At 41.1% G+C, this 16,525-nt stretch overlaps 1 protein-coding gene across 1 annotated transcript in view; it reads left to right on the top strand.

The window, feature by feature from the left end:
* Window positions 1-13,099, top strand: part of RPS6KC1 (ribosomal protein S6 kinase C1) — an 85,799-nt gene extending 72,700 nt beyond the window's left edge. Inside the window, exons 14-16 of the mRNA XM_058836044.1 lie at window positions 7,586-7,668; window positions 8,380-8,475; window positions 11,580-13,099. Of these exons, the coding sequence (XP_058692027.1) occupies window positions 7,586-7,668; window positions 8,380-8,475; window positions 11,580-11,690 (290 nt within the window). The 3' untranslated portion in view covers window positions 11,691-13,099. The remainder of the gene's footprint in view (window positions 1-7,585; window positions 7,669-8,379; window positions 8,476-11,579) is intronic.
* The last annotated feature ends 3,426 nt before the right edge of the window (window positions 13,100-16,525 follow it).

Raw genomic sequence — 16,525 nt, forward strand, 5'->3', positions numbered from 1 at the left:
GTAGTGCCTGTGCTATACTTTGATTAAGGGCCAAACTAAATCTTTGCTGTTCACCTATGATAAGTCAAATGTTGTTTCTCTAATTCACAAGGGAAACGTTGGATTATAAATCATACCGTATAAACTCAACACCACTTCAAGTAAAACTGTGGGGGGTTTGGCCAAGAATGACTTGTTTGCTTTTAAAGAAGAAATTAAGCACTTGTAACTGAGAATTTCTACTGTGTTAATATGGTTAAGGTGACTATTGTGAGGTTTATGTGTTTTATTTCCTTTAACTTTCCTCCTTTTTATAGTAATTTTGTTTTCTGAACATTAAAGTGTGTTGAGCAGCTGATGTCTGAATACAAAGTTATTAGCAGATCAGATGAGACTGATTCACTCCTGTTTAAACAGCCCTTTGCTCTCCATGCCCCCTGAGAACTCTTATCACATATTTGTCCAAAAAATCCCCACAAAAACTAACAAAAAATCCCTTGCTTTATCCACCTGCCTGGTGGCTGATAGTATCAGCAATGTATCTCTTTATCTCTTGGTTAATGTGCCTTGGTATTCTGAAGGGGGGAAAATTCCAGTAACAGATTCAATTTACATGGACAGAAATTTGAGCAAATGCCAGCCTAGCAGGGGGGCCATTATTCTGCTCTATAAATAAGTTTAAAAAAGAAACACATGCACACACACACACACACAAACCTGTGAATCAACATGTTTTGGTCTAATTGAGAGAAAAGCAAGATAGATGAATTTTGAAATGCAAATTATCACCTTCTGTTATTTTAAGTATTGGTTTTGCCAACATTGTGATCTTAAATATAAAGAGTTGTTAACTTTGAAATACAGTAATAATTGTATTCCATTCTTGACAGTCACAACTTTAAAAATAAAATTGGTAACTTTTTTTTTAATAAAGCCTTCTCGGTATGCTCAACACCTGTGAGAAAGACAGAATTGTCTGCAGCCATTGCCTAGTCAAGGCTATTACTGGGTAAAACAGATTTAAGTTGAGGATTTTCTCATTAAGAGAAATCTTTATGGTACTTTTTCAGTCTAGCCTGTGAAGTGTCATGTTGTAGAAGCAGCTTGCTGGTCTGACATCTTGTGTAAATTTGATGTGTGAATGAGATGTTTTATTTACACTCCCCGAGTTCTTGTTCCAGCAGCGGGGATGCTTTCTGTTGCATCCCTGTAGTGTTTTTGGAGGACGAGGTTTCAGAACCGGGCTGCCTTTAGAGTCTTTTCTTTCTTGTTTAAACAAGTTTTCACTAGACTGTGTTTACTAAAACCTGGAGATTTGCTGCTTGAGATCCTAAAGCCAAAGGGAGCTTAGCTTCATAGAAAATGTAAGTAGGAAACTGGCCATCAGTAATGCATCGTATTATTCTGATGCTTTCCTAAGCTGTGTGCTATAATCAAGCCTTATTTACACAAACTAGCATTCACAGAAGCCTACACATAAATATATGGTAAATTTGGTTTTATGTAACCTGCTGTTACTTGTGCACAGTGCAAAACCTAAGCAAAAAGAAGGCTTTGTGTGCGAAGGATTTTGTCCCCCCAAAAAAGACAAAAATGTTTCAATGTGCAACCTGATTTTTGTACTCCCAAATGCAGATGTCACTTCTTTGCTCTTAAACAGTTGAAAATACAGATGCAAAGTGCAGCTGGACACCTAAAATATATGGCATGAAAATAAAAAATTGCTAGTTGATATTATTAGCCTGCGTGCTATAATTTTTCTTTAGTGAATAAGGAAAAGGATTATTTGCCTCTGTTTACCAAATAGACATTTGATGCAGGAAAACCTGCATATTATTTGTGTATGTGTTTTTCAGTAGGAGTTTGCAGGCACTCATTAAATCTGCTATTTTGTATTATAGTAATTTAATTTGTTTAAGAAGCAAAATAACTGTGGTAGATTAAAGTACCATTGACCCTGAGAGATGTCGAGGAGTGGGCTGGTCTCATAGTTATAGTCTAAGACTGGACTTCCTGCTTTTTATCTCTGACTCTGTCCTAGATTTTTGTGTGACATTAATGTCTCAGGATTATCCTAAAAAGAAAAGAAAAAATCTGGATAGGTGAAGGAGTTTTGGGCATCAAAATCAGAAGGCTGGGCTAGCTTGATTGGAAAAGCCCTGGCAATATGAAACAGGATCAAACATTAACATGAAAAATACATGGCTGGTTTGAAAAAGGTCTGGAGGTGCAGAAAAAGTACTGATTCCTGTGAGGCTGAGAATAACAGTTTTACAACAACCATTTGAAGTGGGGCAGCTCTCTAAAGACCCAAGTCCCACAGAAAACAATGACTGACTGCTCCCAGAACAGCAAAATGTCATGAACTTGGAGCTGGTAATTGAAAGCATAGGTTTGGAGAGAGTATCAGGTACTTTCTGAAAAAAATCTGATCTCAGGCTTCTTGTAAGTACACTATGTGTTTCATGGTCTTGTGGTTTTTCGCAGGCTCTGTAGCTAGAATAAGCAGTAAGATGTACCCAAGCTGTTGAGTTGTAAAAACCTGATGTTTTAGTCTGGCTGTCATAAAAGCCAATTGTTAACTCCAGAAGAAACTGTACTTTACCTGTGTTTATTTATGTCTATTATTATTATTATTATTAGTGTTAATATTACAGATGGGACTAAACCTTGAAGATAGTATACAAGATGCCTTGTGAAAATAAATGGAGCTAGGTACGAGGTTTATTAATGTTTGCTTTGTTTTGATATGAGAACAATAATAAAACTTTGTCTCTTTTGTCACATGATCATTTTAGAAGAAGTTTTGGTGCCATCTTGGGCTGCTAAAAGAAAAAGAACAGTCCCCTCATTTTTTTTTCTTTTGCAAAGAGGAACATAGATGCTCATATGCTTTTGAATAACTTTTTAATGAAACTTCCTATTTTCATACTCCATTTGATCTTAGCAAATGTTCATTGGACTTGCCTCACTACTTTATTGTTTAAAGACCATGATAAACTTCTTATACTTTAATATAGATGGTTCAATACTGTGTTTTATAAATTGCTGAAGCATTTTAGGCAGAGCATTATTGGCAGATTGCTTGTGGGATATTTTATTTAGTGACTGTATCTTATGGTATCTTGGCTGACTGAGTCTGATGAGAGCAAATTAGGTTGGAGTTACTTTATTTGATTCTCTGCAAATGTTTCTTTACATACATAGATATCAAAATATGATAAAACAGTAATCTTTTAAAATTAAGGGAGTGTAAGGTAAACAGAATTTCCAGTGTCTAATAATGTTTTTTTCATGCAATGTTTATCTTAATGGCCACAGAAGAGGAAAATATCGTGTTTCTTTTCAGGATGTTGAACAAGTCCAATTCCTCATGAGTTTCAGACACCTGATGGTTGTTCAGATGGGTCTCCTTATTGTTTTATCAGTGATGATACTTGAGAGTATGCTGTTTCTGCTTGGAGTGTGGGGTAAGGGAAAGGCAGGGAAATTCTTATCAATCTGCCCTTCTTAATTCCAAGAAGCCATCTCAGTGCAGAGCCTTTCTTGCCTCCTCGGTGTCTGGGGAAGCACTACATCTACCTAGAGCCAGTTTTCCTGTGATCTGACTGGAGATGTATATATTTTTTTTTTTTTTTTTTAATATTACAGTTTCTCCTACAAAATTTTTGATTAAGTTTTTGTTCTTGGTGATTCACAAGCCATCTGGCCTGAGCTGCACACTGAATGTCTAAGGCCCCTTGTAGGCTTGGCTTCTTCCATGTTAACTACTGTTTATGTGTGCTGGTCATGAGGCATTATTGTCAGCCCTGGAGGAAACTTTTTTGAAAAAAATGTGGGAGGTGTGGTAGTAAAAGCCTTTGAAATCCTTCAGCAAGAAGGGTATATATTTCAAGTTAAGGTGCTGTGTAAAGAATGAGAAAATAAGCCTTAGTTTGCTATTGATAGCTTTATTGAGAATGTGTGTTCAGGAGAGGGGAAGTTCTTTTTCTTCAGAACTGGCACTTCTGTTTAAAATACAGTGTTGTCAGCTATGTCTCCCTTATCAGGAAGTAAGGTATTACTGTGTATAATGCAAATATTGAGATAAGTATGGAAACCATGAAGAAATGGCCTTTCAGTTGAGACCAGCTGCTCTGGAAGGAGGACAGTGCAGGGTAGTGAAGGTGTTTACCTGCACCATCTGTCTCTGTCTAAACCTGATAGCATTTTACAAATCTCCTTCCCTTCAGTTGTCCCAATGGCTGCTGTTGGAATTGCTTTGTGCAGGAATTTAGCATTGCTGTTGACTTGTGCTGTTTGGTGCTGGATGTTATGGCCATGCTTTGGGAAGGGAGAAAGAGGAAGGCTCTCTGTTTAATGAAATTGCAGTGAAGTTGGAAGAGCTATTGGCTTTTTTTCACCTTTCTTTATTATTTCTCCAATTTTCTATTTGAGGATGATATGAATGTTTTTTTTTTCTGCAAATGTTGTTCTGCCAGTCCTAGAAGCACCAACACCTTGTACATGTGTACACATGCTTATTTTTGTACAAATCTGGGTAAGGTCCTTGATTTCAAGGTTCATGAAGGAAAGATTTGGCAAAAATATCCCCATGTTATTCACTTAAGCTTATGTGTCACTACCATTTATTGTCTAAATTACTTTGCTGATGGATTGAGATGAAAATGTTTTCTTAGTGAAGGCAGATATTGTAGTTCAGATTTATTGCCATATTGAAGCTTTAAAAAAAGCATGTGCCCTGTGTGGTATATTGCATTAGCCAGCTACTCTGTGTCCCTCAAAAGCACTTCATAATCTACAGTTTCTAAATTTTCCCATGATGTTTAGTCAAGATAAAATGCAGTAATATTGATGTGGTATCCTGGACTTATTATGATCAGTATTGCATCAGAAGTCATATGACCTATTTGAAGGAAGGAAATGTAAACAGCACATGTTTATTTGTAGTATTCACAGTGATTTTTAGTTGTTTTTTTTTTAATAAGGAAAACATTTATTTTAACCTGAAGTAAGGAAACCTTGGAACCTAGGGAAAGCAGCTGGAAGGCAGACATTGCATAATAGGAAAAAAGTTTAGCTAAAATTTAGTTTTTGTAAAAGAGGAGACTCAGGTGTTGCCCTCAGCTGAGTTTTCCATTTTCTGTTCTGTGTTGGTTCAGCTGACTTGTCATGCAGCTTCTGCTTGTGCATGAGAACCCAAGCAGAACCCTTTAGCCCTGGGAGGAATCTGTGTTACTTGCCTGCTCTTAATTTATTCCACTTGTGTCATTTTGGTCATGGCCAAAAGTGGATGGAAGAGCTCAGTGCTGCTCTTGTCAGAGAACTGCAGTGACATTTGTTTTTGCTTGGCATATATTGAAAGTGTTCTTCCAATTGAAAAATATGAGCTTGGATTTTGAGGAAGTGGATTCTGGTTTGCTTTTTGACTCTTACTCTATATATTTCCATTTTCTTCATCAGTGCTACTTCCTGTAATGAACAGTTCTGGGAAAGAAAGCAGTGTAACTTTGGTTCTGTAGAGAATTGTATCAGCATCTCTGATTGCCAACATAAAGGGAAATAACACAAAGACTGAGTAAATTTTTTTTGGTAGAATTTCTTTTCCCTGTTCTCTGAATGATGCATTTTTTCACATTTAGGTAATTTTTTTTTTCTGTTGGGCTGTGACTCATGAGGCCTATTCCCACTGAACACCTTTGGGAAAAATGGATTATTTCCTTCTGTAGCATCATTCTAAAATTTCCATCAATTTTGGGTAGTTAATGGAAGTGCGAATATAGTAGTCAATCTTATTAATTCTTGGCTTTGCTGTCCTTATTCTGTAATAAGTGTGTAATTTAATTTAAAAATAAAAATCTTCACTTGTTGGGAAGAAAGCTCCCTTGAACTGAAAAGGCATTTCCATTTAGTAGGTTTCATTGAGAAATTCTGTGAAAACCTTTCACCAGCTGGTTTGTGTGGAAAGGCCCAACTTTGCAGTTTTTTTATTTTTCTTTTTTTAAATAATAGTTTCCTGGAAGGTCTGCCTTTCTGAAGGGCTTTAAAATTAAATTGCAAGAACAAATTTTGATTTTTATACAAATTCTTTCAATTTATCATGACTTCAGCTTCATCTGGGTGCTCGCCTGGTATCTTAAGACATTTTAAAAATGAATGTAATTATCCTGATACAGTTCTTCATGTGGTTGCTGTTACATCTTTGTAAAAGTTTCTTGCTGCTGATAGGAGTATTAATCTGTAAGGGCTGGAATAAATTCTGATGTGTGGCATCCTTATAGTGATGTATTGGTCATTCCAAGGCCATTAAGTGTAGTAAACTCCTCAACATGAGGGATGTGCTACCTCAAGAAACAATGTCTGAGTCATCCTTTCTTGGTGCTCTTGCAAGAGCAGCCTGAGCTTAGTTCTGTGAGGTGCTGAGCCTCTCCAATTTGTGTGGAGGCTGCCTGAGGGGCAGCCCTCTGCACATCCCTGAGCTCAGCATGGCTTTGCTTCCCTGCCTCTGGGGAGCTCTGGGGTGACACCTCCCTCTCCCTGACCCTGGGCTGGGACTCATCTGGAGCTCTCCTTGGCCATGCTCATGCTAAGCTCCAAAAAACGATGAGTAGGATTTTTCTGCCCATGCTGCACTGCTTTTCACAACAATAGCTATGTGACTGTATGCTAATTGTTGTCCTCTGCTGGGCAGCTGGTGTGGCTTTTGCCACCCAAGCTATTTTAATGCAGCTTCTGCATTTTTTTGACAGTCAAAATGAAGATTTCATCTTTGTTGCAGTCTGGTTTTCTGCCTGTTTTAGATCAGAAAGCAGGGTGTGTTTGTATTTAATAATTTTTGTAGTTTAAAGCCTGAGTCAGTGAAGGCCAAGTTTTCTGCACGCATCATGCTACTGAATACGTGTGTGTGTATGGCCAGGGACTGTCACCTCCATCTCCCCTCCCTGCTGTCCCTTGTGCCTGTGCAGCAGCTGTGCTGTTGGGTTGGATGCAAGGGAGAAACAACTTTCCATACCAAGGTACAGTTTGGGCTGGGCTGCAGCAATGGACAGTTCCTGGCTGTGGTTATGCTGTGGGAAGTAGAGTTGATGTCTATGATGGTCTATGAGACCATTGGGAAAAGCCTCCCATGGTGATCCCAGTAAAGGATGTGGATTAGCCATGAGACAAATCCTGCCCTCTAAGGCAAAACTGAGGCATGCAGTAGACTACTGTACCATCCCTTGTGCTGCTTTTCTCGATGTTTTAGACCACTCTAATCTGTCCAGCTCTTCTGGCCAGGATAAATACTCTAAGTATGCTTTGCTTACTGTCTGTCACTGTCCAGTTTTGTCCAGTGTAGAGAAATCATAACTGTAATGCCTACAAGTCTCGAAAGTGCCTATGTATGCATGGAAAAGACAAATTATGCATGAAATGTATGGTGTTGCTGTGCTTGAACAATGCAATCTGTAGGTGGCTAAAGGGCTAACTAAATTGCAGGCATAATGAAAGCTCTGTGGTATTTAGTATATGTTCTGTCAGCATTAAACAGTCACCTTGTAAATATATGTTAATTTTGAAGGTGTAACTGACCTTTTTAATATTAATTGAAATGTCTCATGTTTAGAGGTTGGTGCTATCCTAGAAGAGACAGAAGCCTGTGACTGGTGGAGCCTGGGTGCCATTCTTTTTGAACTCCTCACTGGGAAGGTAGGGCTTGGGGGCAAGTGACTTGATAAAAGTGACTTCTTGGCCAGTAGTTTCTCACCAGTGGTGTGTCCAGGTGTGATTCCTTTGATTGTCTTTCTCAGATGAGCTTTGCCAACCTGAGCACTCTTAATTTGCTTAGTCTGCATGGGACCAGAGAAACAAAACATGCTCAGCCTTCAGCAGAACAACTTAATAGACGTCCCAAAATAAGGACTAAAAAATAAATAACCAAAACTATGCTGCCGTCTTAGCTACACTGAAATCTAAGTTCTCTAAAATTCCATCTGTACATGTACAAACCTTTTGCCCTAATACTTCCACTATTGTTTCCTGAGACTGTGTAGAAGGCATATGTTGCTGCTATATATTAATTCAGTACTTTGAGACAAAGAGTGCTTGGCCAAATCAAACTAGTGATTGGTTGACAGCTCTGCACGAAGGAACCAAAGTCCACCAAATTACCAGGCTCTTCAAATTTGAGTAATAGAACAGAAGCTTTAAGATGTAAATATCCTAAAGCTCTGTCTCGGGGAGTTCATCAGCACCTGTATACATTCCTCCCAGAACCAGTACTTCACACTAGGAAGCACTGAATTTTGGCTTTGTGTGTTAAATTTGCATGGATATTAGGAGATAATCCAACACTGCAATTTTGAAATTAATAAATATGCCTTCCTGGTTTCTTTTTCCCTTTTTCCTTTTCTCCTGCAGTCTCTGGTTGAGTGCCATCCATCAGGAATAAACACTCACACTTCTTTGAGCATACCAGACCATGTATCGAAGGAGGCCAGATCACTGATTCAGCAGGTAGGTGAGGGGAGAAGTTGTTTTCTCTATGTATGTGTGTGGATGGGATGAATACTTACATACCTAACTTGTTCTGGTGAAGTAAATGTAAAACCAGAAAGCTGCTGATAAGAACATGGATGGCTCTTTTGTCAGCACTGATGAATTTTGCCCAATTGTCTTGTTGCGCCCAGTTGTCTTGTTGCATTTGCAAGCTTGGACTTCTGCTGCCGGCTGGGTCTGTGGAAAAGTGGAGTGCTTTGCCATTTCTTCAAAGAACAAGTGCTCTGGCAACCTGCTGGTGATACACAGCATTTTAGGAATTCTGCCCTAAATGTTCATGGAAACATTTGTAATGAACTAAAGAAAAAAATGCTGATGACCAATTGAGGAAGATTGCTCAAAGTACTATGAAACCTGTAGCACACTGATTACAGACTTTCACTGTGGTTGAAAGTCTGTAGCTCTCCTCCAGGAAACCTTCGGGATGCCATTTGGTAAGAAGAGTAGTTTAAATGGTGAATCCAATGACTTTTGTAGTCAGAAGATAAGTGGTAGGTTGGACAAAAGGCAAAATTGTATAGACAAGCTTCCAGACTGATACAGCATTTTAAAATTAATGGGAATAGTACTGTTTGATGGTTTTGGTTTACTCTTAGCTTTAGGTAGTCATAACTGAACTTACAGTACAGGGTCTTGAAATTCAGTTAATGCAATCTTCTTTCTAGTTAATTTTGACATAACTGTGGAAGTGATGCCTAGATCTGACCTGTTCCACTTGAGAAGAATAAGTGATATATGTGAATTGTGCTGTTCAGCTTTGAAGAGGATCTTGCTAGTGGATGCATAAATAATGGCAGGACTTAGAGGTAGTTTTGAACAGAGCAGAGTGGACAAAGTATTTCTTGAAGAAAACAAAGGATACAGATTTTGAAAATTCAGTGAGTGAAAAGACCTAATGACAGATTGATTTCTTTGCTGTTACTGTGAAATGATTAGTGGAAATGGAGCTGTATGTTTGGACACCACCTATTTTGAGTAAGTGAAGTCACTGAAGGTGAAAGTACATGTCTTTTTATTTCTGTCAAAGGTAGACAGGGAAATGACTGAAGAACTATCCTATTTTTATGTAATCTGCATTTATGTAGTTGGATGGTAGCAAATTTTTACCTTCACCCACAGATGCTATTAGAAACAAATAGCTGAGGGAAAGCAAAATCACAGTTAAGGAAGAGAATTCCTCCCAGTAAGACTAGAAGACAAATTAAGTCATCCAGTCCATGTGTCCATGTCAATGCAGGATTGTTTTTTTTCCTGTAGACTAATGTATTGCCTATTTTCACGTATGCCAAAGAATGTCTCTTTGGCCACTGGTGGGTTTAAGTGGCAAATTTCTGCCTCTCACAGCTGTGTTACAAGGCCAAGTCTGTTCAGAGAACAGTCTCCCCAGTGCCTGTTAGGTCAAGCTGTCTAGTGTAGGGTGGTGACTTATCTGGTGGAGGTTTGGCTATATGAAGCAGTAAATCACATTTTTTGTTGTGTGACTATCCAAGGAAGCTGCCATTCATTGTTGAGGAAGCCTTGTCAGGAAAAGGAAGAGAGCTCTCTTGGCATGGATAGCAATTTGTCATTGCGACTTTCCTTCCCTCCACTGCTAAGGGTAAACAGGTCAAAACATCACAGGGTAGCTCTCCAGGACCAGTGTCCTGCTATACAGAAAATTGTATCAGGTGTTGTCTCCTGCTGTGGCTTCCAGTCCAGGTCACTTCATTGTAAACATCTTCTTCATTTAGCCAGCATCTAAAAAAACGGAGATCTGTTTATTTCTGCTGAAAGATAAAATTGTTTTTTGATGTTGATTTGGTATTTTGCACTCAGGTTTTTTTTCAGGAACCTTCAAGTTCTACTACCAACAAAATATGCACTTTGACTTTTCAGTAGGTGTCTGTTTCAAGTTTACATTTGTTTTCTGAGGTTAAAGTTATTTGGAAGGACAAACTCCAGAAAATAAGTGACCATGTGTGATTTCCCTCTGCTGGTGCTGCCTGTATTTCCAGGGAAGGCAGAGACACCCTGGCTGTATCTGTGGCTTGGGGGAGATACTAGAGCAGCACCATTCACTGTCAGCAAGCTACTTTTACTCTATGACACTATGACTGCAAATAGCAGAGCCATCTTAAAATATGTAAATTCCTATGTTTATGGATGTAGGCTCACTTAGATGTTGACTGCATCAAGATATGAATACACATTTTTCCAAGTGACAACTGGGAGAAGTTATCCTATTAGCTGTTGCAGAAAAAGCAAGCAAGAGATCATGCCTTTGTACTGGCTGTAATTGAATAGAGTATAAACAGTTCTTGAAAACTGCAAAATATGTTTGTGTGTCTTTATTAGTCTCTTTGGAGTTTACCTTTGCATTCCCTTTTATATGGATTGGTATCTTTAAACAGATGTAAATATTGTGATTTCCTTTTCACATGAATTCAGCATGTGATGTACAACTAAAAAGCAAACGAGGTGCTGAATTTCAGGAAATTTCCATGAAGCCATTAGGCTGTTTTGTTTCTTTCACTGGTTTGATTTTTCAGTTTTAGGCCATTTGGAGGACTTTTTAAAACTTTTTTTTTTTTTTTTTTTTTTTTTTTTTTTAAGGAAATGGAGAGCTGGCTATGTTATCCTGATATTTTAGGACCAACTCGAAATTTATGAAATGGAAAGTTACAGACCACTATCCCTGGTGTAGCCGTAACACAGTGGTGTGAGCAAAGGTTAACATGAAGCAAATGCGGCGTCCAGAGCTCTACTGATGCAGGCTCTGGCTGCTGCTCTCTCTTTTTAAAATGAGGTTACACTTAAAATGAAGTCCCAGTGTGCAGTGCTTCAGGGAATTGCATGCTGTGATCAGTAGTCTCTGAAGACTGTAAGACTGAGACTCAAGGAAAGGAGAGTCTTCTTCCATTTACTGCATTTTAGGAATTTCAAGTATGCTTTTGCACTCTTGAAAGTAAGTCATAGAGCAGGAAAACGGTAGGATGTCCCTTACCTTAGACCTTTCTGAAACTTTTAAGCGGTTGTTTTTGTTCTTACTCACTGAATCATGTGTATTTTTCTTTTATGTCAAGCTTTTGCAGTTTAATCCTGCGGAGCGTCTTGGTGCTGGCGTTGCTGGTGTTGAAGACATCAAATCTCATCCATTTTTTGCCCTTATAGAATGGGCTGATCTGCAGAGATGAGAGACACGTGCCCTCTGAACAAACTCAGGTCAACTGGACAAGTTTCTCTGGCACAGGAGCACCCTGACTCACTCCTTTTGGATGTCTCCAACCACTCGGACGTATTGGCTAAAGGATGCTGGAGCAACAGAGCCAGAAGTGAACACTTTTAACAGGAGTCACTGGTTGTACAGGGTGCTGGCTTATTTTTAACACAGCTGGTTGCTATGTGTGTGTGAGTCCTTTCATTAAAGGCAACTCCTGGGCAGCATGTTTGGCACTGCCAGCTTGCCAGATAAGCAGTGGTGGGAATGTCTTTCTGGTGCTTTGTCTGGTGATGGAAGTGTCTATAGGCTGTGCCAGTTGAAAGTATTTTTTTATTGTGTCAATAGACCATTTCCCTATGCTAGGTGCAGCTCTTGAGGGGTAGGGAAGGAAAAAGCAAATAATTTATTAATGGTATATGGTAAAGAAAATACTAAATAAAATACTAAAATGCTTTATGCAAAAGTTGACACATTAAAAATAATATATCCATTAAAAATTAAGAAAGCTGTTGCATAATACTGTGGAATGTGTCTTGAAAATAGCATATCATTTCCCATTCTGGAAAGAGCATATAAAAGGCAAATAATGCTGTCAAATGTTGTACTTTGTTGGCTGGCAATGTCTGTTTAAAACCCTTGACTCTGTTGTATTTGATGAGCTACATGTTAAAGTCACTACAGAAAGGGAAATCTTTTCCTCAGCTGGATAAACACTGCTTTAGCACTCTAATAAGGAGCAAGAACACATAACACTAAATAAATATATAGATAAAAAAGGAAGAACTCTTCTCTCATTGCTGCAACCACTGCTTTATCACTTAATGAACTTTACTTCCTCTAAGTGTCCTATTTTTAGCTGCCACTTCAGGAAAAAAACCTTTCTGCTTGTGTTCTTGTGCTTGAGGAAGCTTCTGAACTCCCCTGTTTGTTTGTTAATAGTCTTAATAAATCAAAGAAAGCCTTCACCCACTCTGCTGCTTGAACAGGAAGAAGCCTGGGATTTGCTCATGCCAAATGACTAAGTGACATCTCTGAGCAAACCCTAGTGGGTAAGACTTGGGCAGGAGCCAATTAGCTGACCTGTTTGTTTGCTAGAAACGTCTGGAGAATGGGAGAAGAATATAAGACATGCAGAATATTTTGCTGAGTGCTGCTAAGCAGCCATGCCTGTATGGGTTCCTGATGTACAAATGCTGTACACTGTGATGTACAGATTATGGATCCATGGGGCTTTTCCTAAATATTCTCTTTGCTTGCACTCTTTTTTTCCCCTACTTTTCTTCTTCTGCCCAGCTTTATCCGGAGAACAAAGGGCAAATTCCTTTGGGAAAGTGAAGTGACAGCAACGATTATTGAATTTACAACTCAAAAAAAAAAAAAAAAGAAGTAAAAAAAAAAAAAAAAGTATCCTTCCATTTGTATTTTAGCAGTGTATTTTATGGGCACTCCCAAAAGTGCATCTGTACAGTCTCCATCTGTTAGACACTAGGTTGATGTATTCAAATAAAGTGGAAAAGGAAAATGCTTCACTTAAACAAAGGAAATCTGGAAACTTTTTTTTTCCTCTTAAAATTATTCCACTCCCCCCCCTTTTTTTTTTTCTTCCCTTTCTTGTGATCACCAGGCCAGCAGAGGGGCTGTCACAACACTGCAGGTTGTAACCAGGTCACTAGTATCACTGCCTACCCAGTGCCGTCCAAGATTACATCACTTGCAGAAACTGCGTTTCAACCCGCCACCCTCTGGCTTCATAACAGGAACTCCCTCAGGTGAGCCACAGGAACAACTTCCTGTGCCGAGCGGGTCGGAAATCTCTAATGCAGAGACCAAGCTGATCCCGAGCTTCCTTCCAGCACTGCCCTGCCTGTCACTTTGGAGAGGGCTCGTTGCTCAAGGAAAGCCTCCATCCCCTCAGCCACCTGACTCCCTCCCTGGGGCTCTCTAACCCAGCCACCAGATAATGCCCCTGTGTTGATCTGTCCCATTGCATTTGCCTGGTGATAACTGTATAAAAAAGTATTTTCCATGTTACTTTGAAATGTTGTTGTGTTCAGGTTGTGCCCCTGTGCTGGCTGTAAGCAAAGGCAGGATAAGATAGCATGAGAGCACAAGCTGGTTTCTGTGAGCAGCAGAAGAAAAACCCTGTTCTGGCAGAAACCACATGATTGGTCTCTCTGACTGCAAAACATTCGGTTTAGTTAATGACACCAAAATATTTTTTTTCAAGTATGTTAGTGAGGAATTCTAGATCATAGAGAGTAGAAGGAATGGCAGTATGACTTGCCAGAAATGAGCCTTTGAGATGCTACAAGTATTTGAAACATTACCACTGACTCAGATAATTGCTTTGTCGAGGGAAGCACGGTCTGGAGTTAATTGCACAAAACCAATCCTGCTTCTATCTTTAATTTTTTTTCCTTGAACATGTATTATGTTGTATTGGTGTTTACATGTATTCCTTTAATAAACAAAACCTTTCAAACCTAAGTCAGACCTTACCTTTCTGAACTTCACATTTAGTTCTTGAAGACTGACCTTACCTGATCAGTGCTTTTTGTCCTTTGCTTTAATGAATTGAAATGCTCTAGATACCTTCTTTTTGGTGCCTATTGCAAAGCCCTGTGATGCACATCTCCATTTGGATGACTGTTCATTGCCACTTCCTTCTGTTACACCTAGTAGTTAAACGCAAAACAAATCAGTGCCTTTTTTTCCTCACAGGAATTAGTGTCAGTCTATGTAAAACACAGTAAAATAAACCTGTAGCTTTTTCTATTCTCCTGTGGGTGTTCAGGTACAGCAGATTACACACTTGGGGCATCTCAAAGTGGTAATTCATTGCACCCTATTGAACTACCCTGTAACATTCTTTGTGTCCTTCTAAGAAAAACTGGGATACAAAAAAAGGCTTGCCCTGGGTAGAATTGCCATGAGGTGAGCCTGGGCCCCTGCCCAGACCTATAGGAGAAACTGGATCTCATGAAATATGAGGGGCATAACTTTGAATGGCTGTATTCACAGCTTCTGTTCTTGTAGCACAGCTCCTGTGTCTCCTGTGAAAATCGCCTCGCAGACAGCAGTCACTGTCACGCTGACTCTCGGCACACCTTTGGGATGCTGAGTTGGCAGGGTTACCTGTGCCGGAACATCCACCCTGCTCCTCTCTCCAGTGCTAACCTGTTCCTTGGTGTGTCCCTGCAGCGAAGGGCACTGGGATGAAGAAGGCTGGGGAGGTCAGCCCTCTCTAAACGAAGCACTCAGCATAACAAGGTACAGGGAAGTGCAAAGTATACCACTATGGGATTTTTATTTTTTTTTTTTTGGTGAGTGTGGTGTCATTTGTTTTCTCAAGGACACCGAGTAGGAAGCTGGAGAAACAGAAACTTCCCGTGTGATGAGATTTATGGTAGGGGTTTTAGCAATAAAATGAGAAAGTACAATTGTTAGCTTTGTTGGGTTTGTTCTTTCTGTGAAGGCTGTGCTGTTAGCTGAGTGCTGTGGCTCCTGGCTGCTGCCTGGTCCCGTGCTCCATGTCAGGAGCCATTTCCTGGGCCCCAGCACGTGCCATGCCATGGCTGGGCACCCCAATGCCCTTCTCCAGTCAGCAGCACCTCTGGCAGCCGGCCCTCAGCTCTGTGCATATGCTGAGCCACCCGTGGCTTTCAACTCAAAGCCCCACAGCTTTTTGTGGCCCCAAGAAATTTGGTGTGTGGGCTCTGTTTGCCTGCAGCAGGGCATGGTTGAATGTTGCCCATTCCCTCCCCGCAGTGGCTTGTTCCCTGAGGCCTGCTGTGCTTGCTGCGTGATGTCCTGGGGGATGGTGGGAGATGCTGCTGGAGAGGCCCCTCGTGTGGCCAGGGCCTGTTTCCCTCCGCCGTGCTCCTGCCCAGCAGCCTCCCACGGGCTCTGCTCTGCAGTGGTTCGTGGCACCATATACATTAATGGTGGTTGTTTGGCATGTGCCCACCAACAAAGGGTAGATTGGGGCATAGTGAGTACCAGATCTGGGGCTTTGGCCACCCTGGTACCTGAGGACCTTCCATGTGGTTGTACCTCCAGGGCTGGGTCCCCTGTAGGTGTCACACCCTGGTGCTGCACAGGGATGAGGGCTGTGGCAAAGTCAGCAGGCTGGGGTGTAGCTCCTGCTTTGGGGAATGGGTTTAGGGGTGAGGGGGGAGTGAGGGACTGGGCCAAGCAGCAGCAGGGGTGCTGGCAGCCCCCAGGACAGGGTGCCTCGCGTGGCTCCAGCTGCCGTTTGGGAAGGGGTGGCAGAGCCAAATCCCAGAGGGGGAATGGGACTCGCTTAAAAGGTGCCGAGCAGCTGCTGCTGGCAGCAGGGGTTGAGACTGGCAGCACAGGGCTGGCTGCTGCGCCGCAGGGCCGGTGGAGGGCTGGTTGCTGCCTGAGCCATCTGCATGAGCAGAGCTGGGGAGCCCTGGCCCAAAGGTTGCGGTGTCCTCAAGAAAATCCCAACTTGTGTGTGGCAAAGTGGTGGAAGTGATCCCACCGCTCGCTAGTGCTGTGCAATGAAATCTCCTGCACCCCTGCTGCGGGGCAGAGTAGGCTAATCAGGGTACAGCAGAGAGGATGCTCCAGACTCCTGGCAGCGGGTGACAGCTTGATGTGCTGCCCCAACAGGACCTCACAGTCTCTTGGCAGATCAGAGGCTCTCCTTCTCCAAAGGCCGCTCTGTCTCCATCTTCTTGGCCCAGGGAACCATCAGGAGGGATTAGTGCTGCTGCCAGAGGACTGCAGTGGCTCTGTGATGCGCAGGAGGGCTGGGGACGTGCAGATCTGGGCAGTGGGGAA

The sequence above is a fragment of the Poecile atricapillus genome, chromosome 3, assembly GCF_030490865.1.
Source record: "Poecile atricapillus isolate bPoeAtr1 chromosome 3, bPoeAtr1.hap1, whole genome shotgun sequence".
Lineage (NCBI taxonomy): Eukaryota > Metazoa > Chordata > Aves > Passeriformes > Paridae > Poecile > Poecile atricapillus.